Raw genomic sequence first — 24848 nt, 5'->3', positions numbered from 1 at the left:
ATCGCTCATAATATGCAAAGCTCAAATGATTTATGGACCTTTGATTTGAACTTTATCGAGTTGTTTATCAATTTAGTTCACTTTAGATAAATATTTATACCAAACTGTACAGTTTCCTTTATTTATTGTGAAGTATGGCTTGTTGAATTCACAATGAATCTATATGTGAAATATTGTTTTTTATTGTTATTTAGTTTGTTTATATTTTGTGAATCTAAATATGGGTTTGTCACATGGTCTAATGGGAAGGCTGTGGTATCGGTTACAGATAACTACAGCGAAATTCCAAAAGTGTACGTAGCCAGAGCCACATACAGCAACGAAATAAACAATACAGGGTAAGTAACCAAATATTCTGGTTTCTTTCATTTATTACAAGCGTTTTTTTTTTTACTTGTTTCATAAAGGTTATTTTTAGGGTTCCGTACCTCAAAAGGAAAAAACGGAACCCTTATAGGATCACTGTTGTCTGTCTGTCTGTCAAGACCCTTTTTCTCAGGAACGCGTGGAGGTATCAAGCTGAAATTTGTATCTAATACTCAAGTCTACTATCCCTTGAAGTTGTGAAAAATGAAACTTCCAAGCCAACACAATCAAAACATACAGTCGTTTACGATGCTAATTTTCGACACTCACGAGGGAATCAAAACCTACAGGGTACTTCCCGTGAAATCAGGAATTTGAAATTTGATACAAAACAATGTCTTATAGCACAGATAAAGGCAAAATTGCGAAAAGCATAAATATTTAGTTACATCATATTATAATAAAAATACTTTTAATAATTTTTGTTTGTACAGAACCCTTGGTGCGCGAGTTCGACTCGCACTTGGCCAGTTTTTTTTTTAAAAACAATTCATTACAAATTAAATATAACCCTGTGATGCACAGAAATAATTAAGGTTCTACTGATACAACAATTTTTAAAATTAGTATTATATGTCTACTAGATTATCACCTACAAACCAAACCTACAGATAAATTCGCACACAAAATTTAATTCTTTATAATAGTATGTATAAATGTATCATAGAAATATATAAAGCGGAATATAATCAGAAACAAGTTTTCATAGAAACATACCTATTGTAATTATAGTCTGGTCAGAGTAGACAAAAATAGTGATCAAATAACAAAAACTCCGACAGAGCTGAATTTATGGTTTAAATAAACCACTTATATGTCTGTACTGTATAAATTTTATTTGTGAAGGAAATTAAGTGATATATATTTTTTCTTTAAAATGACATGTTATTTGAAATTTGTTATATTTTGAACTAGAGTTGTTTTTTTTTTCCAGTTGGGCATTCCTTGAAATACATACATCACGAGACTCCAGCGATGAGAAACAGGCATATGCAGCAGGTTTCCTGGAAGGATACCTCTCCAGAGACCTTATTTGGATGCATTGGCAGAATATGCTTAAAGGGTAAAATACTATTTAATTTTTTTTTTTTTTTTTTTTTTCTATTAAAAGTGTAATGATGAAAGTTTTTACAAAAAGAGATTGCATCTAATTAATTTTTTTTTTATAATTATACTTTCTTTGAGTAAGTTATTACATTCTAATTATCTTTTTAATGTTATTCATAAATTACTTTTTGGTTTGTAATATTTATGTTTTGTATGAAGATATATATTTTAAAAGCTACTATTAATGTCTAATTATGTATGTGTGTTTGTATTTTTGTGTGTGTGTGTGTGTGCAGTTTTTAATTGGTATGTATTTTATTGTCTTGTATAAACCTACCTTAACAATTTTTTTTATGTGGTAAGTCCTGACTGTATATATTATGTTTGTCTAATAATTAATAAAAAAATATAATCATACATACAATGATTATACAGTTCTAACATTATTTATTTGTTAATTGTAGGTATTGTTATAACAAAACTGAAGTGTGCGGGTTGATTGAGGATTTTGTTGACAAGAATGAAGACTACATTGCTTCTATGGTCACTGCAAATCCTACAGACCCCTATTGGTATCAGGTGAAATAAAGCAAAATTTAGTTATAAATTTTTATACCTATTAATATACAGAAAATATTGTTTTTAGGGTTCCGTGCCTCCAAAGGTAAAAACGGAAATCGTATAGGATCACTTTATTGTCCGTCTGTCTGTCAAGACAAGGAGGTGTCCAGCTGAAATTCATACCAAATACTTAGGTCTACTGTTCCTTGGAGCTGTGAAAAAAAATCAATCTTCTAAGCTAACGCAATCAAATGAGACAGCCGTTTATGTTACAAATTTTCGACACTCGCATGGGAATCAACATCTACAGGGTACTTCCCGTGAACTCAGAATCATGAAATTGCGAAAAGCATAAATTTTTAGTTGCATCATATTATAAAAATATTTTTAATAATTTTGTTTGTATAGAACCCTCGGTGCGCGAATCCCACTCGCACTTGCCTGGTTTCTATTTTATTAGTATAATTATAGTTCTGTTACAGATGAAGCTCTACTACATCCAGATTGAAGGTCTAGCGGTTGGTTACAATCAAGCAACCAGCAATCCGTACGAGTGGCTCACCGTCAGAGATATCATGTAATGTAATTTCATATTATTTATTATGTATTATATAATTCATTATATTATGTTACGCTATATTGTATTATTGTATAATATTAGTATTATATTATGATATGTAATGTTATATTATTTGTTTTACTTTTATTTTATTTGATACTTTATAACAACTTTCTTTATGTTTGCAATGTGTTTAATACAATTTCATTTACCTTTGAGTGATTTTAATATTTTTTGAAAAGTAATATTCACAAATTAAAAAAAAAATAACAGTACAATTTTTTTTTTTAGTTTTTATCATCTTTATTTTAATAAATGCTTTTGATGTCTAATTGCATGTCTTGTGACGTCACTTGTGGAAGGTTCGTTATTTCAGTTGGATAAACATGCTGGGGGACCTGGATGAGCTGGCGATAGCTGTCTCATCCCCTAAAGAGACCCCTGAAGGGCTACTATTCGGAGAGCACTGCAGTGGACTTGTGAAGCTCTTGCCGGATTGGTCTGATCTGTATACTTCTCAAGTCACTTGGAACAGGTAATATTGACTTGACTTCTAATCTGCCGTGCAAGTAAACGGCTGTTATCCTACGCTGTTTCATTTCTTTTATGATTACAATTTTGAAGTTTATCGTTTGACTTAATTTATTAAACCTATATTAATATTGATCTATAGTCTAATATATAAAATTCTCGTGTCGCGGTGTTTGTAGTTAAACTCCTTCGAAACGGCTTGACCGATTCTCATGAAATTTTGTGTGCATATTGGGTAGGTCTGAGAATCGAACAACATCTATTTTTATCCCGCTAAATGTTAAGGACAGTCCACCCCTATATTTTATTTTTTAATTTTTAGATAAATTATTTATTTTTTATTTTATTATGATTTGGCGTGAAAAAATACATACAACCCTAAATTTTCACCCTTCTACCACCAACCACTGTTTTTAAATAGCGTTTAGCGGCAAGACAACGTTTGCCGAGTCAGCTAGTAATATTATAAAGTTGAATAGTGTTTGTGTGTTTACACTCGTTGATTGGAATTTAAAAATTCTTTTTTTTTTTTTTGTTTTATAGCCCATTTTATCGAGGAAGACTAATAGGCTATGTTTTTTCGATATTTTTATTATTATTTGTATACCGAGTTAACAGTATTGAGTAAAGCTGAGAAGCTTATATTTTCTTGGGTTTCGATATTTATAATTTACTGCCTTTTCCTAAGCACGTCAGTATAGACTTATTGAAAGTTCCGTACAGAAACAAACAAGACGAACTGTGCTGTGGTCACAGTTATTAGCTTTTGCGTTAGCGGTCGTGAGTTGCACTTCTACGGTTCTACTCATGACGAATGTTTGTTTTGAAACGTATGTTTGGGATATTGATTTAGTGTTATAAGTTTCCTGTTTCCTGACTAAGATAAATAATAATAAATAAAACAGAACGGGGAAGCTAGTTTCAACTTTACCGTCAAAATTTTAAAGATAAGTGGACTAAATATGTTTAACTAAATTTTACCCGCGACATCGCTCGCATTGAATTTTTTTTTTAATAAAAAGTATCCTATGTTACTTCTAATACCTCCAAGAATATATGTACAGAGTGTCATGATGTTCGGTTAAGGGGTTTTCGTGTGAAAGCGTAACAAATGGTCCGGGAGCCAGTAACAGATTTTCATGACCTATTTCCTCCCAATTCGAAACTTCGTAATATACATTAGGGATTTATATTATGAATATATTCGCGACCGTCAGCTGAGACTCCGTGGGTGGGACTGGCAGTGGCAGCCTCCCACGCATGGAGAAAAAAAAGGGTTTTTTAAATCATTTCCTCCAAGTTTAAAATTTGTCGGATTATAGTTAGAGAGGAAATAATTGACCATTTTTGTACCTGTCTCCCGGACCAAAACTCACATTCACATTTATAATATTAGTAGAGATTGGTCGTATTATATTCTTCTATTTTGCTATAGAAAACTGAAATGTTTTAAATAAAAGGACAGCGAGTTGTCAGTGACACCGTTTATTCACGACTGACGCGGTCATCGAGCGCGACAATCGATGCGTCGATCGACCGTTATATTACACCTCCACCCTTATTTAAGACATACATTTAAAAAAAAACGATTTACAAATATACAGCATTTACATAACCTTACATAAGCACATACACACAACAGCTATGAACTATTACCTACAACAATCTATTTTGGTACAATTAACAGCTTATTTAAATGTTAAAGCATAGTTATTTTATTAATTAAACAACAACAAAAAAATAAAATAAAAATAAAATTAACAATAAAGAAACAACTATATGTCGAAAGATGACATTATTTCATCCTACATCTACGTATGGGACGAGACCGAGGCGGTTCAATGGGAGGCGAGGGTTGCTGTGTGTTAGTTGGGATTGATTCCACGCATTCCTCAATTTTCTCACGTTCGCGAGTCGGGCTGTGGGCTAATGCGTGCGCATCGTCCCCGGGGTTGTTTGTGTCATGCGTTTCGGGCTCGGTGCTTGTCGCTCCCGTCTCCTCGCCGACACTCGCTGGGCTAGAAGGACAGATTAGTGAACTCCGTTTACGCTGTTTCAGTTGGTCAATATGTCTGTGTGTTTCGCGTCCTGCTGCATCTACCACCCTATAATCTGTTGTCCCCATCTTATCCACTACCTTCCCCGACACCCATTTATCGTTCCCCCTATATTGACGTAGCCATACATCGTCCCCTGGGTACAACAGGCGCGACTCATGAGTACTGTACTTTTGTTGATGTTCTTGAGCGTTTCTAACTTTAAGCTCCCTATTAGGCCTCATAGCGTCAAATTTAGTACGTAACCGGCGGCCGAACATAAGTGACGCTGGCGTTTCGCCTGTTGTACAATGTTCCGTATTCCTATAATAAAGTAAAAAACTATTCAAAAATAAGTTAATATCTAAATTTTGTCTAATAGCTTTCTTAATAGTCCTTTTAATTGTATGGACGGCATTTTCTGCCGCGCCATTTGATGCCGGATGGTATGGTGCCGAAAATAAATGTTGAATACCATTCGTATTGACAAATGTTGAAAATTCATTGCTAGAGAAAGGTGGGCCGTTATCCGATACTATTTGTTTAGGTAAACCGAAACGAGCAAAAATGCCACTCAACATTTTAATTGCGTGACTAGCTGCTGTGCTAGGTACCTGACAAACTTCTATCCATTTAGTTCTCGCATCCACCAACACTAAATACATTCGACCCGCAAGAGGACCCAGGAAGTCGATGTGTACGCGAGCCCAAGGTTTATTCGGCCATGGCCATGGGCATGGCATATGCCGCGGTGGCGCTTCACTCTCCGTGACACACACGCTACAGTCGCGGCACGTTTTCTCGATTGCTTCGTCAATGCCCGGCCACCATACGTAGCTCCTTGCAAAAGATTTCGTTTTAACTATCCCCATATGAGCCTCATGCAAGTCAGTTAAAACCTTGTCCCTGCAGGTTTCCGGTATCACTATTCTGTGGCCCCACATCACGCAACCTAACTCCTCATACAACTCTTTTTTACGATTAAAGTAAGGGTTGAGAGGCAGCATCTCATTATGTGGAGGCCACTCGTCACGAATATAAGTGAGAACACGACCCAGTAGTGGGTCCCGGCAAGTCTGTTTTTTAATTTCATTATAATCTAATAATAAAGCATTATGTGCAAAGTGTAAGTGAGATTGTTCCGGAATTTTAAAAATATGTTTATTTTTATTTTTAAAGCTTGCTGGCAATCGAGATAAACCATCAGCGCCGTTTTGTTTTGATGTAACGTACTCAATCTCATAGGTATATGCCGATAATTTAATAGCCCACCGTTGTAACCGACTTGCAGCCATCGACGGAATTCCTTGTTTCGGCCCAAATATAGTTACCAAAGGTTTATGGTCGGTACGCAATGTAAATCGCCTGCCGTACAGGTACTGATGCAATTTTTCAAAGCAAAATACTATTGCTAAAGCCTCACGTTCAATTTGAGAGTAATGTTTCTCGGCAGCCGTTAACGCTCGCGATACGTATACGACCGGCCGCTCCCGCGCCGACTCGCCCGAGCGAGCGACTCGCGTGTCAGTTTGCGTGAGCACACCGCCTATACCTCGCGCGCTCGCGTCGCACGTTAAAAACAAAGGCGCTTCCGGATCGTAGTGCGCTAGAACATCCGCACCAACTAAAATTGACTTAATTGTCCGGAATGCTACTTCACACTCATCATTCCATATCCAATTTACTCCCTTTCTCAGTAAGTGGTACAGTGGTGCTAATATAGTACTTAAATTTTTAACAAATTTTGCGTAAAAATTAATAGTGCCTAGAAAGGCCCTTAAGTCCGTAATATTAACCGGGCGAGGTATATTTACTATTCCCTCCACCCTTTCCGGATCCACTTTAATACCCTCGGCTGAAATAATAAAACCTAGATATTTAACCTCACTTGTCATAAATAGGCATTTACTTTTTTTAAGTTTCATTCCGTTATTTCGTAACCGCTCTAAAACACGTTTTAAAGTTATTAAATGTTCGCGAGTATCAGGAGAACCGATTATTATATCATCAATAAAAACTTCTACTCCCGGAATATCGTTCAAAAGATTAGTCATAATTCGCTGAAATATTCCAGGACTCGAAGACAATCCATATACTAATCGTTTGTACTTGAAAAGTCCTTTGTGAGTGTTAATAACTGTCAAATTATCGGGGTCATGTAACTCTATTTGATTATAGGCTTGTGAAAGATCAATTTTCGTAAATATTTTAGCACCATTAAATTTCACAAGCAAGTCATTAATTCGCGGTAACGGATATTTATCGACCAACAGAAACGGATTTAAAGTAACTTTATAATCAGCACATATACGGAGTCCACCATTCGCCTTACGTACCGGTACCAGTGGGGTAGCCCAGTCCGCGCTGTCAACGGGCTCGATGACGCCCGCGCGCAGCATGCCCGCCAGCTCCGCCTCGACCCGCTCGCGCAGCGCGTACGGCACGGGCCGCGCGCGGCAAAATACCGGCGTCGCCCCCTCGCGCACCCGCAGCTGAGCCTTACCGCCCGTGAACCGTCCCAGTCCCTCCGAGAATAACTCCTTAAATCTGTCGAGTAATGCATTAATAGAATGATTACAATTATTTTCCCCATTGATTACATTCATATTTTCTACATGTTTATATAATGGTATTTTTATGTAAAATTCCGAAAGCCACTGTCTTCCCAATAACGAAGTGGTACCACCCTCAATTACAAATAATTCTACAATTTTACTTATTTTTTTATATTTGACGAGTGGCTTGATCACCCCTAGGGGTCTAATCGTAGAACCATCATAAAATTTAAATAACATATTTGATTTCTCTAAATACCTACTTTTAAAATATTTATCATAAGTATTTTTACTAATACATGATACTAATGATCCAGTATCTATTTCCATAGGTAAAACGATACCATCTATACATATTTTTAAACTCACCGGCTTGTAACTGTTAAGACTAAGTTGATGTAGATCTTCTACGACCGGCTCGACCTCGTCGTCCGATAAAGGAGGTTCGTCCACCCCTAGCACCTCCGATCGGTGCACTCTGTCGTCCGCGAAGCCAGCAACCATGCTATTGTTTGGAAGCCCTTCTCGCCGAGAGATGCCACCTGACCGTACCGGGCATACACGACGTAAATGTCCCCTCTGTCCACATCTACTACAGATGAACCGGTTGTACCGACACCCAACACTTATATGATCCGTAGATCCACAAGCCGCACAATTACTGTTTATTTCTTTCTCTCGTCGCACCGCCGCTGAGCCCCGTAGGCCGCCCCGGCCACGTCCGCCTCGGCTATTCCGCGTGGCCACCTGCACCGCATGCACGGAATCCGCCACGCCCTCGCTGCTCACACTGCCACTGCCGCTTGTCTGCTCCACTGCTGCGGCATCCCTTTCTGCCGCTTCCATGGCTGAGGCAATTTTGACTGCCTTCGCGTACTGTAAGCTGTCTTCGGCGAATAAACGTTGTCTAGTAGCTTCGCTTCGAAGACCACATACCAGCTGATCCCGCATATTCTCTTCCAATACCGTCCCAAAGTCACAAAATCTTGACATTTTTTTTAGTTCCGAAATATATTGTAAAACTGATTCACCCGCATTTTGCCTTCTTTGGCGGAATCGAAATCGCTCTGCCATAAAAGATGGTTTCGGCTGTAAGTGGTCACCCATCAGCTTCACCACCGTTGCGTAAGTCTTGGTGCTCGGTTTTTCGGGACTCGTCAAATTACTTAGTAACTCGTACGTTTCATCGCCCATCGCCGCAATTAAAGTGGGTAGCCATAAGTCTTCTTTAACCGCGTTAACTTTAAAAAACATTTCTGTTCTTTCAATGTACATCGACCAATTTCCCGATGTTATGTTGAACTCCGATAACTTTCCGATCGACATTTTAATAAATTAATCCTCGTTCGCCAATGAAATGTTTTAAATAAAAGGACAGCGAGTTGTCAGTGACACCGTTTATTCACGACTGACGCGGTCATCGAGCGCGACAATCGATGCGTCGATCGACCGTTATATTACAAAAACAAAATTATATTCTATTTCAGCTATCAGTCCATGCTCCGGTTCCAGAAGATGTATGTCCTCAACTACAGACTCGCTCCGAACAGCAAAAAACCCATTCCAGGACGGAAGATGTCTTTCAGTTCCTACCCAGCGTTTGTGCAGGTCAATATTAATGCTGACAATTTCTAGTTATCGTGATTTTTGAAGTAAAACTACTTAACGCACGCTTTTTGGGCTGTAAACTGGTGAATGCGTGATGAGAGCGTTATGATAAGTGTGATTGGGCGAGGCGAACGGAGCAAGAGAGAAAGGTGTGAGTACACTTTTCTCTCTTTCTCTCATAGCCAGTTTTGTTTCGTGTATCTAAGACAGTGCTGGCCTATTGTGCAGAAGTTTTACTTCAGCCGTGTGGTCTAAAGCAAATCCGTTATTTTAACTATCAAACTAGGGAAGCATCTGAACCTTACAGAAGATTACAGCAAAATAACACTGTTCTCAAGAGGTGTTGTGTTCCTGATGGTGAGTAAGGTGACCAGAGCTACTGGGTAGGGTCGGGGTTAGGGGGTAGGTAATGCGTTTGTGATACTCCAGGTGTTGTAGACGTCCATAGGTATCCGGTTAACATCAGGTAGGCTAAAAAATTCTAAGTACTCTTAATACCGTGGATCGGGCCACCCAAGCGTTTGTGTTGCAGTAATAGCAAAAAAGGGACGTACCGATAACATCACAAAATTCTAATTTGAAAATTTTCTCTTATTTAAAAATCACGTTTTTTTGTTTATAAAAAGGAAAAGTTAACCTGATTTTGTTATATTTTATATATATATAATTATATAATGAATATTTATATGCTGTGTGGTTACGGCATCAAAGAATATAGCCAACCCCTCTCTTCGTGTGGGTGTCGTAAGAGGCGACTAAGGGATAACACAGTTCCACTTCCACCTTGGAACTACAAAAGCCGACTGATGGCGGGATAACCATCCGACTGCTGGCTTTGAAATACACAGGCCGAAGACGGGCAGCAGCGTCTTCGGTGCGACGAAGCCAGCCCTGCGGTCACCGACCCGCCTGCCCAGCATGGTGACTATGGGCAAAAAACATGAATTGGTGGAGGCCTATGTCCAGTAGTGGACTTCGAAAGGCTGTTGTGAATGAATATTCAAAGATTTTAAAATGGACATATTTAAAACTGCCGGTGTTCAAAACTTCAAATACATCAGTGACGTATATATGACCTATATATGACATACGGCGAACCTCTCAGTCGACAGACGACTTCTACATCATATCGTCGGGGCTGGTCGCCGCCGAGACCACGGTGGGGAACAGCAACCGGTCGCTGTTCGAGCTGGTGGCGCCCGCGGGCCAGGTGGGTTCTAGATTGTTCCGGCAACTACGCGCATGCCAAAAATTATAATAAACTTTCATTATTTATCGTTGTGTCCATTTGTTATAAGTATTCTTTGACGGTTAGCAGGAAAGTGGACATAAGTGGTTTGATTGGCACCTTATGTCCACTTTCCTGCTAACCGTCAAAGAATAATTATAATAAACATTGTGAAAACTTGGATATATTTGACATGAACTTTAGTAAATATGCATGCTTGCATTATTTGCTTAAAACTGTTGAAGTAAATCTTCTTTACGTAGCTTGATTTGGGATGTAATCTGGTGAATGGGTGACGAGAGCGTTACGGAAAGTGTGATCGGGCGAGGCGAACGGAAGTTGAGAGGAAGGTAAGTGTAAATTAGATGGAGCTAAAGAAATTTTACTTAAGCGGTCTAAAGCACAATCGTTTTGTATTTTAACTGTTTTTCTCTTCTGTTTTTATTTTAACTTTAAATATTTGTTTTAATTTTATATGGAAACTTGTTTTATTTTATTCTGATATATTTTATTTATTGGATGAGTGTTGTAAGTTTGTTTTCCTAATCAAAATAAATTTAAATAAAAGAAAAAAATATATATTATACTACTTGGACTAGCCCGTTGGCGCAGTTTGTCGTGGCCCTGCTTTCTGTGCCGCGGGTTGCGGGGATCGATTCCCGCCTGAGTCGGGGTGTAATATTTGTATTTATATATTGATATATGTATTATTTCTATGTATATATATACATATATAATTATAACAGCTGTTACCTGTAAGTTGTAACACAAGCATTAAGTTGCTTACCATAGGAACAGACGAACGACGTGTGTGCATGTTATAAGGTATTTATTTACTTATTATTATTTACATATATAAAATTTCGACTGCGTTTTGGCACTTTGTCATAAGTTGTGGTAAAACATTCCTTTTATGTTTTACACGTGTCTTAGAACACTTACCTACTTAACATGGCAAGGAAATGCCTCAATTTACACGCAGTACTTACTAAATCTATAAATAAATTATAACTATAAAAAAAAAAATAAGCTGACCCCGCAAACGTTGTTTTGCCATATATGGCCGATTCTCAGACCTACCCGATATGCACAATATTTTTGACATCGTGACACGAGAATTTTATACATATATAAGATAAATAAATAAATAATCGCCCTAAAGGAAACCCATTCCACCCTAATTCCTTAAAATACCTAGAAAAAAATCTTTTATATAGTGTTTCACACCAGCCTTTCTCGTTATTCTGTAGGATTTTAATCAACTTCTTGAAAGAAATATCACAGTAGTATTATCCACCAACCTCTCCCCTCTGCTCTAAATTTACGCTACCAGAATTAGAAATCATGCAAAATATATCTGGTTCAAGGTTTTGGAGTACGCCCGAGCTATGGTAGCTAATCGTCTCGCGAGGAGCGGAAAGGAATGGGTCGAAATATTCCGCAAGCACAACAGTGGAACCTACAATAACCAGTGGTGAGTACGTTTTTAACTTCCAAAAAAGAAGGGTACTCAATTTTTGGGCCCCACAGTGGGCCGAGGTTGGGCATTTCCCCCACTCTGACTCGAAGCTATTAATATTTTAGATTTTAATAAAGAATTTTTAGGTAGATCTAGCCAAAACGTCCACATGGTATTATTGAAATAGCGCGTCTACGGGTTAACGCATATTGAGCAATATGATGTGTGTGGCTACGGCACTAAAGAATTTAGCCACCCCCTCTCTTCCCGTGGGTGTCGTAAGAGGCGACTAACGTTCCACAACCACCTTGGAACTTAAGAAGCCGACCGATGGCGGGATAACCATCCAACTGCTGGCTTTGAAATACACAGGCCGAAGACGGGCAGCAGCGTCTTCGGTGCGACAAAGCCAGTACTGCGGTCACCGACCCGTCTGCCCAGCGTGGTGACTATGGGCAAAACACATGAGTTCACGTTATTTTTGGCGTAAACTTGTGGAGGCCTATGTCCAGCAGTGGACTGTATAGGCTGTAATGATGAGCAATATGATTGTCTTGCAAACTCATAACCTCCTTAATTTAGCTTATTTATTACGAAATTGTTATTTGTTTGCTGCGAATGACGTCTGTACTTCTGCCTATATATACTCAAAATATACTCAAAAAAAGGGCTATGCTTGGGGTCTCTCTCAAAGACAGGATTAGAAATGAGACTATCCGCGAGAGAACGAAAGTAACCGACATAGCCCACAGAATTAGCAAGTTGAAGTGGCAGTGGGCTGGTCATCTGTGTCGCAGGACCGATGGACGTTGGAGTAGACGGGTCCTGGAGTGGAGACCGCGTCTTGGCAAACGCAGTGTGGGACGTCCTCCGCCCCGTTGGACCGACGATCTACGTAAGATTGCCGGTGTAGGCTGGATGAGGATTGCGGAAGACCGGGATGTGTGGCGCGAACTTGGGGAGGCCTATGGCCAGCAGTGGACTGCGATAGGCTGAAGTGTGTTTTATACTCAAAATAATCTTAATAAACTAAGTGTTAGATCGACCGTCATTGAGTTTGGTTTACCTCATAACCTTCCCTCTCATGTCGTCTCTCACTCACACAGACAGGATCATACAGCGTGTTCAGTTAAGGCAAATGAAAAGTTGCAGTAAATAGGAAGGGATTTTAATTTAAGAGCTTTATTGGGTTCTTACATTTATATATTTAACCCTTACAAAATTCTGCGCACTGCCCTGCTCAATTCCAGTGTTTTTTATGTTCTATTCTATAATCTATTACTATTATTGTATTTGCTCGCAAACGAAAAAAAAAAAACCGACTTCAATTACGTCGACAAGTAATACAACGTCGGTAGACGAAAAAATAGTCATGTAAATACGCGTTATCAAAGATTACTCAAAAAGTTGTTATCAGATCTCGATGAAATTTAAATGTAACCACATGATAAACATCAGCTTTCGATTAAATTAAAAATCATCAAAATCGGTACACCCAGTGAAAAGTTATGCGGTATAATACAACGTAGGTCGACGAAAAAATAGTCAAGTAAAAAAGCATTATTAGATCTAACTCGAAAAGTAGTTGTTAGATATCAAATAAATTTAAATGGGACCAAATGACACGCACCATCTTTCGATTAAATAAATTTTGTCCAAATCGGTCCATCCAGTCAAAAGTTCTGAAGTAACGTACATAAAAAAAATACAATCGAATTGAGAACCTCCTCCTTTTTGGAAATCGGTTAAAAAGTACTAAAATCCAAATAAAAAAATAACTTTCTTCGAATAAGCTTCAAACAATGTTAATAATCCTTACAAGTAATGTCACTGAAGCACAATTTAAATTTTACAGCGAAGAACTAGCAAGAAACTGCGCAGTTATTCGATTTTGATGTATCTGTTTTAGAAAGTTGGTGCTTGGCATGAGGTCTAATTTAAATTTGATTGAGTTAGGACTAGTACTTTTCGAGTTATATCTAATAATGCGTATTAACTTGACAATTTTTTTGTCGACCTACATTGTATTATAACGCACTTTTCACTTGATATACCGATTTTGATGATTCTTGATTGATACTTTTCGAGTTATCCTAAATAATGCGTATTTAATTGATTGTTGGCGATATTTTATTAATTATCGATGTTTAATTGTAAATTGAAGCGGTTTTTTTTTGTTTCGATTGTGACCAAACACAATTATTTAACATTTATACTTACATCACACATTAATATACATTAAACGTAGTTTTAAGATAGTTACAGATACAGACCGTGTAGTATGTCGACATAGGGCTAATTAGTCGCTACTAGATAACGCGTTTTGTTATATAATTTCATTAATATTACTTAGTTACTAACTAAGCTACTACGATAACAATTTATCAATACTTACTGTTGTGTCAATTGAAGGAAGAGTTACTATAATGAAAACTTTAATCTTACTTATAATATACTTAATTCATAAGCTAGAAATTATTCAAGTACACTCATACGTTCCAAAGTGTGGAAGCGTTTCGTGTTCATTTGAATGTGTAACTTTCTAGCTTACACTGTGATACAACTGACGGATTCTTAGGCCAACTTATACCACCCAAGTTGTAACAATGTAAGCGCGATGCAAAATACAGCCAGCGCCATCTATGAAGAGGCATAGACACTGCGTCGATATGGATATTACGCCATTTATCAAAACAAACAAGCGCCTTACAATACCAACTAGTAATTGGTGCCTCCAGATTAAATTAATAGATAATGTTCCAATACCTATTATAAATCTTGTTCTTATATTACAAAGTTAAAAAATATCATACTTATATAGCTACTAAACTTGTGTAGACGAACTAATCTCTGGAACTACTGGTTCTGTGTTGAATAGTCCATTTGCCGCGGAAGGCTATAGGCTATAATAAAACGTCCGGCTTCGACCAATAGGAGCCGAGCATTCATAAGAAATGTTACGAAAACGATAAAACATATTCTTTCAAACCAGAGGTTCCCCAACCTTTTTTGTGTAGTAGACCCCTTGCCATGGTTTTCGGTTTCGGGTAGACCCCCTGACATTTAAATTAAAACTAAATAAAATTTTGTATCTGTTATATAAAATACACGTAACATAAAATAAACTAACAACTCGTGGCAAACTATGAAAAGTAAAAATTGTAGAATTCTTGGGAGGCAAATCTCTTCTCCTTAATACAGATAGCTCAGCTACCTAGCTAGGAGAAGTAGAGATCAAAATAGTAATTGCTTTCAAATTAAACCTAGAAACTGATTGTTCCTTTTTTGTCACTTGTTACTTGAATATGTTGTGTAAATACGGAAATAAATAAATAAATTGTAAATTGTATAAAATAAACTAAGCAATAAGTAAATGTTTTTTAAATGTCATAGAAGAATGAACCTGATGCTTTAATAATAAATTATCAACATTTGGCGGCTTATTTGTTAGGTTTAATCTTAAATCTCCTCGGCTAATGATGTCCAGTCTGTTTCTTTTTATCGTTAGGAGATTGGTAACAGCGCCGAACTTCCTTTTCACTAAGTGCGACGATGGAAAGGAAATTATAAATTGAACAAGTCAGTACAAGTTCGCAATGCTTTTAAACGCGTATGCTTGTAACAAGATGATAATGGTATATCATTATGTGCAGGTTTTTACAAGTTCAAAATGTATTGCGACCACAAAGCGAATTCCTACATCCTACAACTTACACAATTTTATAAACATACATAATAAATTTTTTACTTTATTTTATTTATTTATCAAAAAAACAACAATGTACTTGTTTATTATAAATAGCATTAACCACGCAGGTTTATGACAACGCTATTTAGTGATAACCAATGAAACAAAAAATAAAAAATAATCACATTTGCCCACCCTTCTATCAGAAGCAAGCTGGGACTAAAAACTCAAATAAAAAGATGCACAACAATCAAATATATCAAGTCACAATAGTGTCTAAAAAGTAATTTTTAAGTTTATAATATATATACATACCACTTCATATATACTTTTATAAATAATGTATATATCTTCTTATTATAAGATAGTACAATGTAAGTTGATAGATACTATCAGTGTATGTTAGGATCCACTATCGTGGACCCCCATTTTCATTTCATGAACCCTCAAAAAAAAATTTCGCTGACGAAAATCCCTTGCATGTCGTCAGAGACTCCTGGGAGTCAATATAGACCACTTTGGGAATCACTGTTTTAAACCGACTTCCAAAAAAGGTTCTCAATTCGATTGTATTTGATTTTATGTATTAATTACTTTAGAACTTTTGACTGAGTGGACCGATTTCGATGATTTTTTTAAATCGTATGGTGTTGCTTGTCACGTGGTCCCATTTAAATTTTACTGAGATCTAACAAGTACTTTTCGAGCTACAACTAATAATGCGTATTTACTTGACAATTTTTTCGTCGACCTACGTCGTTACCACATAACTTTTCACTTGATATACAGATTTTGATGATTCTTGTTTTGATCGAAAACTGATGCATGTCTTGTAGTTCTTTTAAAATTTGATTGATACCTCATAACTAGTTTTGGAGTAATCTTTGATAACGCAAGTGTACTTGACTATTTTTTCGTTTACTTGACTATTTTTTCGTCTACTTACATTGTATTTATTACTTGTCGATGTAATTAAAGTCATTTTCACGTTTTTTCGCAAATTAACGTTACTTGCTACAGCAACTTTTATTGGTTTAGGGGCACATGTAAAAATATCCAACATCTGGAGCAGTCCTACTGGGGAATTATCTCAATGTTAGGATTCTCCATTAATTAAGTTAGGCTCGAAAAGAAGAGAGGAGTTAGGAAAAAACCAACCAGTGCGAATCGGACTCGCGCACCGAGGGTTCCGTACAAAAAATATTAAAAATATTTTTATTATATGATGTAACTAAAAATTTATGCTTTTCGCAATTTTTCCTTTATCTGTGCTATAAGACGTTGCTTCGTACCAAATTTCAAGATTCTGAGTACACGGGAAGTACCCTGTAGGTGTTGATTCCCTTGCGAGTGGCAAAATTTGTAACATAAACGGCTGTATCATTTGATTGCGTTGGCTTAGAAGTTATATTATTAAAGTTAAATTACAATGTGATATAATTATGTTAATTATAATTATAAATTAATAAGGAACAGCAGACCTTGGTATTTGAATTTATATCATTTGAATGAATTTCAGCTTGATACCTCCACGCGTTCTTGAGACAAAGTGTCTGGACAGACAGACGGACAACAAAGTGATCCTATAAGGATTCCGTTTTTTTCCTTTTAAGGTACGGAACCCTAAAAATCATGAAATATCACGAGGGGCTGGCATCGCTGTAATGAGATATCGCGTGTGCCTTTTTTGGTTCAACGCACGATTTCTAAGCCTTAAAAATGTGGGAACACCTGTAACCTTAGTGTTTTTCTAGAAATTTGTATCACAATGCTTTATTTTTCCAAAATTTAATCAGATTATACTTGTATTTAAACGTAATACTCTGAAAATTTGAAAATACTTCAACAAAAAAAAAATACACTCGATTTTGGATATGGGGGGTAGTCTAAAATAGCAGCTCATATCACCAAGGGGGGTAGGAGGTTACAGAGTTGCTAACAAACATCATGTTATAATAAGACCCCTAACAGAAGGTCACAGCTAAAGAATACTGCTCTGAAGTTGCGCTTTTCCTGTGGTTAATAAGGAAGCCAAAGCTTCTGGGAGGAATTGGGGATAGGGTCGGCAACGCGCTTGCTACTGGTGCTACAGACGTCTATAAGCTACGGCAATCGCTTACCAGCCATTTAACTTAGTTGTATAATATAAAACTGTGATATCATCATACAAGTCAGATATATACTATACAGTATTTTTATGTAACTTCTCATTTTAGGTACATAGTGGACTACAACAATTTCAAGCCTAAAAACTCGAAGTTTCCGGGATCCATTGCACCTGGACTGCTTTGGGTGATAGAACAGTTGCCCGGATATACGGAGGCAGCTGATCTGTAAGTTCATTCACTCAATCGTTTCAATCTTACTATTCATTCCATCATTCAGATTCAGCAGCGTGGTGAACTTAGCTTCCGGCCATTCCCGTATGGAGAAAGAGGCCTATGCCCAGCAATAGGATGACACGTGCTGAATCAATCAACATCATTCAATCAATCAATCAATTATCTGTTTCTGTTCATTCTTACATTTCGAATGAATTAATTCAATTTATTACAGCACTCGCCGGCTAATCATTGGTTCCTTAATTTTTTTAATTAACTTTAGTCCAAAAAGATATGTAAAAGCAGATCTCATAAGATGGTGTTTCACAATAGCAATCGCACAATTGCTGTGTGATTACGGCAGTTTGCTATGTGGTTACGGCAGTAGAGAATATAGCCAATCCCCTCTCTTCCCGTAAGTGTCATAGGAGGCGACTAAAGGATAACACATTTGCACTACTACCTTGAAACTTAAAAAGCCGATCGATGGCGGGATAGCCATCCAACTCTTGGCTTTCAAATATACAGGCCGAAGACGGGCAGCAGCGTCTTCGGCGCGACAAAGCCAGCCCTGCGGTCACCAACCCGCCTGCCCAGCGTGGTGACTATGGGCAAAACACATGAGTTCACGCCGTTTTTGGCGTGAACTTGTAGAGACCTGTGTCCAGCAGTGGACTGTATTAGGCTGAAGTGGTGGTGGTGGTGGGCTGGTGGTGTTCGAATGTACTTTAGACTGCAGGACTGAAATAAAACTTTTTTAGCTCCATCTAACTTATATCTCCCTCTGAACTTCCATTCGCCTCGCTTGATCACACTTTTCGTAACGCTCTCGTCACGCATTAACCAGCTTACTCCCCAGACAAATAAGTATAAAAATTAACATGTAATATATGTCACTTTATGTTAAAAATAAGTTGTGTTTCAGAACGGAACTCTTAAAAGAAACGTCGTACTTCCCGTCATACAACATTCCCTACTTCCCGCGAGTTTTCAACATGAGCGGCGGTAACGAGCGCGTGGCCACCTACGGCGACTGGTTCGGCTACCACACCAATCCAAGAGCCAAAATGTTCAAGTCTTTGCAGGTATATTGACACTTTGACAAAAAAAGTGTTTGAAATCCGGCTCGAAGGACTAATAGATTTTTTTTTTCGTTTTTTGCCAGGTCAATTGACTTTAAAAGTCATTGAATGATTTTTGTCTTGTTAGTTTGTTGTAGTAAAACAAAAATATATTCTTCATTTATACAATTTATTTTGTCATGTAAATAACTTGAAGCCAGGTAAAAATAATTAACACGTCATGTGTATGAACGCATGTGTATGTGTGTGTGTGTGTGTGTGTGTTATAATGTATTTGCCAATAGTTATATTCCCTGATACCACAGGCGGGTGTGACGGACCTACAGAGCATGTTCCTGGTGCTCCGCTACAACGACTACAAGCGCGACCCGCTCTCGCGCTGCGCCTGTTCGCCGCCATACAGCGCCGAAAACGCCATCGCTGCGAGAAACGACCTCAATCCCGCCAATGGTGAGTATGTCTTAATACGAGTATGTAGTTTGAGCTACTTTTATTATTTCAGCTGCCTTTTCTTTGATTTGAGAACGAATGAATAATGTAAAACATCGTTTAGTGTACTGCAGCCACGGCGCGACGGAAGCCAAGCTCACGAGCGCGGCTGTAATGTAATGTAATGTAATGTAATGTAACAGACACACAACAATGTACATACACACTCCACTCAGGCACGTACCCGTTCCGCACGCTGGGCCACCGCAGCCACGGCGCGACGGACGCCAAGCTCACGAGCGCGGCTGTAATGTAATGTAATGTAATGTAATGTAATGTAACAGACACACAACAATGTACATACACACTCCACTCAGGCACGTACCCGTTCCGCGCGCTGGGCCACCGCAGCCACGGCGCGACGGACGCCAAGCTCACGAGCGCGGCTGTAATGTAATGTAATGTAATGTAACAGACACACAACAATGTACATACACACTCCACTCAGGCACGTACCCGTTCCGCGCGCTGGGCCACCGCAGCCACGGCGCGACGGACGCCAAGCTCACGAGCGCGGCTGTAATGTAATGTAATGTAATGTAATGTAATGTAATGTAACAGACACACAACAATGTACATACACACTCCACTCAGGCACGTACCCGTTCCGCGCGCTGGGCCACCGCAGCCACGGCGCGACGGACGCCAAGCTCACGAGCGCGGCTGTAATGTAATGTAATGTAATGTAATGTAATGTAACAGACACACAACAATGTACATACACACTCCACTCAGGCACGTACCCGTTCCGCGCGCTGGGCCACCGCAGCCACGGCGCGACGGACGCCAAGCTCACGAGCGCGGCTGTAATGTAATGTAATGTAATGTAATGTAATGTAACAGACACACAACAATGTACATACACACTCCACTCAGGCACGTACCCGTTCCGCGCGCTGGGCCACCGCAGCCACGGCGCGACGGACGCCAAGCTCACGAGCGCGGCTGTAATGTAATGTAATGTAATGTAATGTAATGTAACAGACACACAACAATGTACATACACACTCCACTCAGGCACGTACCCGTTCCGCGCGCTGGGCCACCGCAGCCACGGCGCGACGGACGCCAAGCTCACGAGCGCGGCTGTAATGTAATGTAATGTAATGTAACAGACACACAACAATGTACATACACACTCCACTCAGGCACGTACCCGTTCCGCGCGCTGGGCCACCGCAGCCACGGCGCGACGGACGCCAAGCTCACGAGCGCGGCTGTAATGTAATGTAATGTAATGTAATGTAATGTAACAGACACACAACAATGTACATACACACTCCACTCAGGCACGTACCCGTTCCGCGCGCTGGGCCACCGCAGCCACGGCGCGACGGACGCCAAGCTCACGAGCGCGGCTGTAATGTAATGTAATGTAATGTAATGTAATGTAACAGACACACAACAATGTACATACACACTCCACTCAGGCACGTACCCGTTCCGCGCGCTGGGCCACCGCAGCCACGGCGCGACGGACGCCAAGCTCACGAGCGCGGCTGTAATGTAATGTAATGTAACAGACACACAACAATGTACATACACACTCCACTCAGGCACGTACCCGTTCCGCGCGCTGGGCCACCGCAGCCACGGCGCGACGGACGCCAAGCTCACGAGCGCGGCTGTAATGTAATGTAATGTAATGTAATGTAATGTAACAGACACACAACAATGTACATACACACTCCACTCAGGCACGTACCCGTTCCGCGCGCTGGGCCACCGCAGCCACGGCGCGACGGACGCCAAGCTCACGAGCGCGGCTGTAATGTAATGTAATGTAATGTAACAGACACACAACAATGTACATACACACTCCACTCAGGCACGTACCCGTTCCGCGCGCTGGGCCACCGCAGCCACGGCGCGACGGACGCCAAGCTCACGAGCGCGGCTGTAATGTAATGTAATGTAATGTAATGTAATGTAACAGACACACAACAATGTACATACACACTCCACTCAGGCACGTACCCGTTCCGCGCGCTGGGCCACCGCAGCCACGGCGCGACGGACGCCAAGCTCACGAGCGCGGCTGTAATGTAATGTAATGTAATGTAACAGACACACAACAATGTACATACACACTCCACTCAGGCACGTACCCGTTCCGCGCGCTGGGCCACCGCAGCCACGGCGCGACGGACGCCAAGCTCACGAGCGCGGCTGTAATGTAATGTAATGTAATGTAATGTAATGTAACAGACACACAACAATGTACATACACACTCCACTCAGGCACGTACCCGTTCCGCGCGCTGGGCCACCGCAGCCACGGCGCGACGGACGCCAAGCTCACGAGCGCGGCTGTAATGTAATGTAATGTAATGTAATGTAATGTAACAGACACACAACAATGTACATACACACTCCACTCAGGCACGTACCCGTTCCGCGCGCTGGGCCACCGCAGCCACGGCGCGACGGACGCCAAGCTCACGAGCGCGGCTGTAATGTAATGTAATGTAACAGACACACAACAATGTACATACACACTCCACTCAGGCACGTACCCGTTCCGCGCGCTGGGCCACCGCAGCCACGGCGCGACGGACGCCAAGCTCACGAGCGCGGCTGTAATGTAATGTAATGTAATGTAATGTAACAGACACACAACAATGTACATACACACTCCACTCAGGCACGTACCCGTTCCGCGCGCTGGGCCACCGCAGCCACGGCGCGACGGACGCCAAGCTCACGAGCGCGGCTGTAATGTAATGTAATGTAATGTAATGTAACAGACACACAACAATGTACATACACACTCCACTCAGGCACGTACCCGTTCCGCGCGCTGGGCCACCGCAGCCACGGCGCGACGGACGCCAAGCTCACGAGCGCGGCTGTAATGTAATGTAATGTAATGTAACAGACACACAACAATGTACATACACACTCCACTCAGGCACGTACCCGTTCCGCGCGCTGGGCCACCGCAGCCACGGCGCGACGGACGCCAAGCTCACGAGCGCGGCTGTAATGTAATGTAATGTAATGTAATGTAACAGACACACAACAATGTACATACACACTCCACTCAGGCACGTACCCGTTCCGCGCGCTGGGCCACCGCAGCCACGGCGCGACGGACGCCAAGCTCACGAGCGCGGCTGTAATGTAATGTAATGTAATGTAACAGACACACAACAATGTACATACACACTCCACTCAGGCACGTACCCGTTCCGCGCGCTGGGCCACCGCAGCCACGGCGCGACGGACGCCAAGCTCACGAGCGCGGCTGTAATGTAATGTAATGTAATGTAATGTAATGTAACAGACACACAACAATGTACATACACACTCCACTCAGGCACGTACCCGTTCCGCGCGCTGGGCCACCGCAGCCACGGCGCGACGGACGCCAAGCTCACGAGCGCGGCTGTAATGTAATGTAATGTAATGTAACAGACACACAACAATGTACATACACACTCCACTCAGGCACGTACCCGTTCCGCGCGCTGGGCCACCGCAGCCACGGCGCGACGGACGCCAAGCTCACGAGCGCGGCTGTAATGTAATGTAATGTAATGTAATGTAATGTAACAGACACACAACAATGTACATACACACTCCACTCAGGCACGTACCCGTTCCGCGCGCTGGGCCACCGCAGCCACGGCGCGACGGACGCCAAGCTCACGAGCGCGGCTGTAATGTAATGTAATGTAATGTAATGTAATGTAACAGACACACAACAATGTACATACACACTCCACTCAGGCACGTACCCGTTCCGCGCGCTGGGCCACCGCAGCCACGGCGCGACGGACGCCAAGCTCACGAGCGCGGCTGTAATGTAATGTAATGTAATGTAATGTAATGTAACAGACACACAACAATGTACATACACACTCCACTCAGGCACGTACCCGTTCCGCGCGCTGGGCCACCGCAGCCACGGCGCGACGGACGCCAAGCTCACGAGCGCGAAGCTGCGCACGCGCTACCAGTTCCTCAGTGTCGCTAGTCCGCCGCACAACGCGTCGCGCGGGATACCGCCCTTCCAGTGAGTGTTACCTACTAAAATTCAAATTTAGGTAGAACTTACTCTAATGCTAGACTCGTCAAAAATTATTTTTTGTCTTAGTTTTTTGTTATAGTACATCCACTGTTACTGTCCTTGGGATGATGAAAATAAGTGACGTCACAAGTTACGACTTTTCGCTCTTTTTAAATTTAGAACATTTACAAAGTACATCATTATGCAAATAGTATGCGGCTTTTTCAAATTGAACTAGATATTTTTAATATATTTACTGATGTAGGAAACATCACAGCTAAATAATACTGTTTTCAACAAATGTTATTCCTGTTGGTGAGTAAGGTGACCAGAGCTCCTGGTGGGATTGGGGATAAAGTCGGCAACACGCTTGCGATGCTTCTGGTGTTGCAGACGTCAATAAGCTACGGTTACCGCTTACCATCAGGTGAGTCATACGCTTGTTTGCCGACCTAGTTGTATATAAAAAAATATATAACAATGCCAAACATTTTTAACTTTTTATATTTAATCGATATACATTACGTTTCATTGTGATTCATGTATTATTTTTCACAAATATACAGATGGAGCAAATTCGACTTGGGTTCCGAAGTGTCTCACGTGGGCCACCCCGACCTGTGGATGTTTAGCCCAATCCTCCACCGCTGGGAGTGGGGATGAATGTCATTTGTAAATATCAAGCCATGTATGGACTTCGCATTCCAATGTTAATAAACATACATCGTAATAATATTATTAATCAAATCTAATCATCTTAATCGAGTAGGTGTGTGTTGTGGAGACAAGTATCTTAATTCAAACGGGCTTCAAAAACCACTTTTTATCATTATTTTACAAATTATCTTAAAGTTTTATAATCAATGTGAAACTACCATAAATTTGGAATTTATTTTACTGGAGAAACAATAAACTCTTGAGTTACTCTTTTACTTAATAAAATTGTCAATAGTTGTAAATTTGGTTCTCTTGGCATGAAATATACACTACTTTTCACGTCTTGTAAAATAAATTTCACTACACGCGGCAGTGTTGCGTCGTTATCGATTCTAGGGAATCATTTTGGAATGAATCTAACCTTGCTTCCAGACTATAACCCAACTCCGTGCCAAGTTTCATTCAAATGTATTCAGCGATTTTGTGCATCGCCAAAATCAAACAATATTTGTATAATGTGTATATACAGGGTTTAATATAGTTTTATATAAGAGTCAATTTTATTAATCGTTACGGCTGTTTTGTAATCTCACATTTACTTTGTAATCTCACATGTTACTTTTTTATATTATATGATTTTTACTAAAAA

At 40.2% G+C, this 24848-nt stretch overlaps 1 protein-coding gene across 1 annotated transcript; it reads left to right on the top strand.

Annotated features, from left to right (window-relative positions):
• The first annotated feature begins 114 nt into the window (after positions 1–114).
• On the top strand, positions 115–24848 carry LOC123662380 (putative phospholipase B-like 2). Its single transcript, XM_045597226.1, has 13 exons — positions 115–338; positions 1301–1429; positions 1878–1992; positions 2457–2551; positions 2910–3068; positions 9143–9263; positions 10369–10473; positions 11859–11965; positions 17855–17971; positions 18885–19044; positions 19347–19491; positions 23404–23548; positions 24109–24848. The coding sequence occupies exons 1-13, from the start codon at positions 154–156 to the stop codon at positions 24203–24205; spliced, it is 1680 nt and encodes a 559-aa protein (XP_045453182.1). The 5' UTR covers positions 115–153; the 3' UTR covers positions 24206–24848.

The sequence above is a fragment of the Melitaea cinxia genome, chromosome 18 (assembly GCF_905220565.1).
Source record: "Melitaea cinxia chromosome 18, ilMelCinx1.1, whole genome shotgun sequence".
NCBI lineage: Eukaryota > Metazoa > Arthropoda > Insecta > Lepidoptera > Nymphalidae > Melitaea > Melitaea cinxia.
The sequence above is the reverse complement of the archived record's forward strand: the minus strand, read 5'-3'. Positions and strand labels throughout refer to the sequence as shown.

Coding starts and splice junctions, on each gene's coding strand:
- LOC123662380 (XM_045597226.1), top strand. CDS start 154: ATGAATCTATATGTGAAATATTGTTTTTTATTGTTATTTAGTTTGTTT. Junction 19,045..19,346: donor AAATGTTCAAGTCTTTGCAG/GTATATTGACAC, acceptor CTGATACCACAG/GCGGGTGTGACGGACCTACA. Junction 19,492..23,403: donor CGACCTCAATCCCGCCAATG/GTGAGTATGTCT, acceptor CACTCCACTCAG/GCACGTACCCGTTCCGCGCG.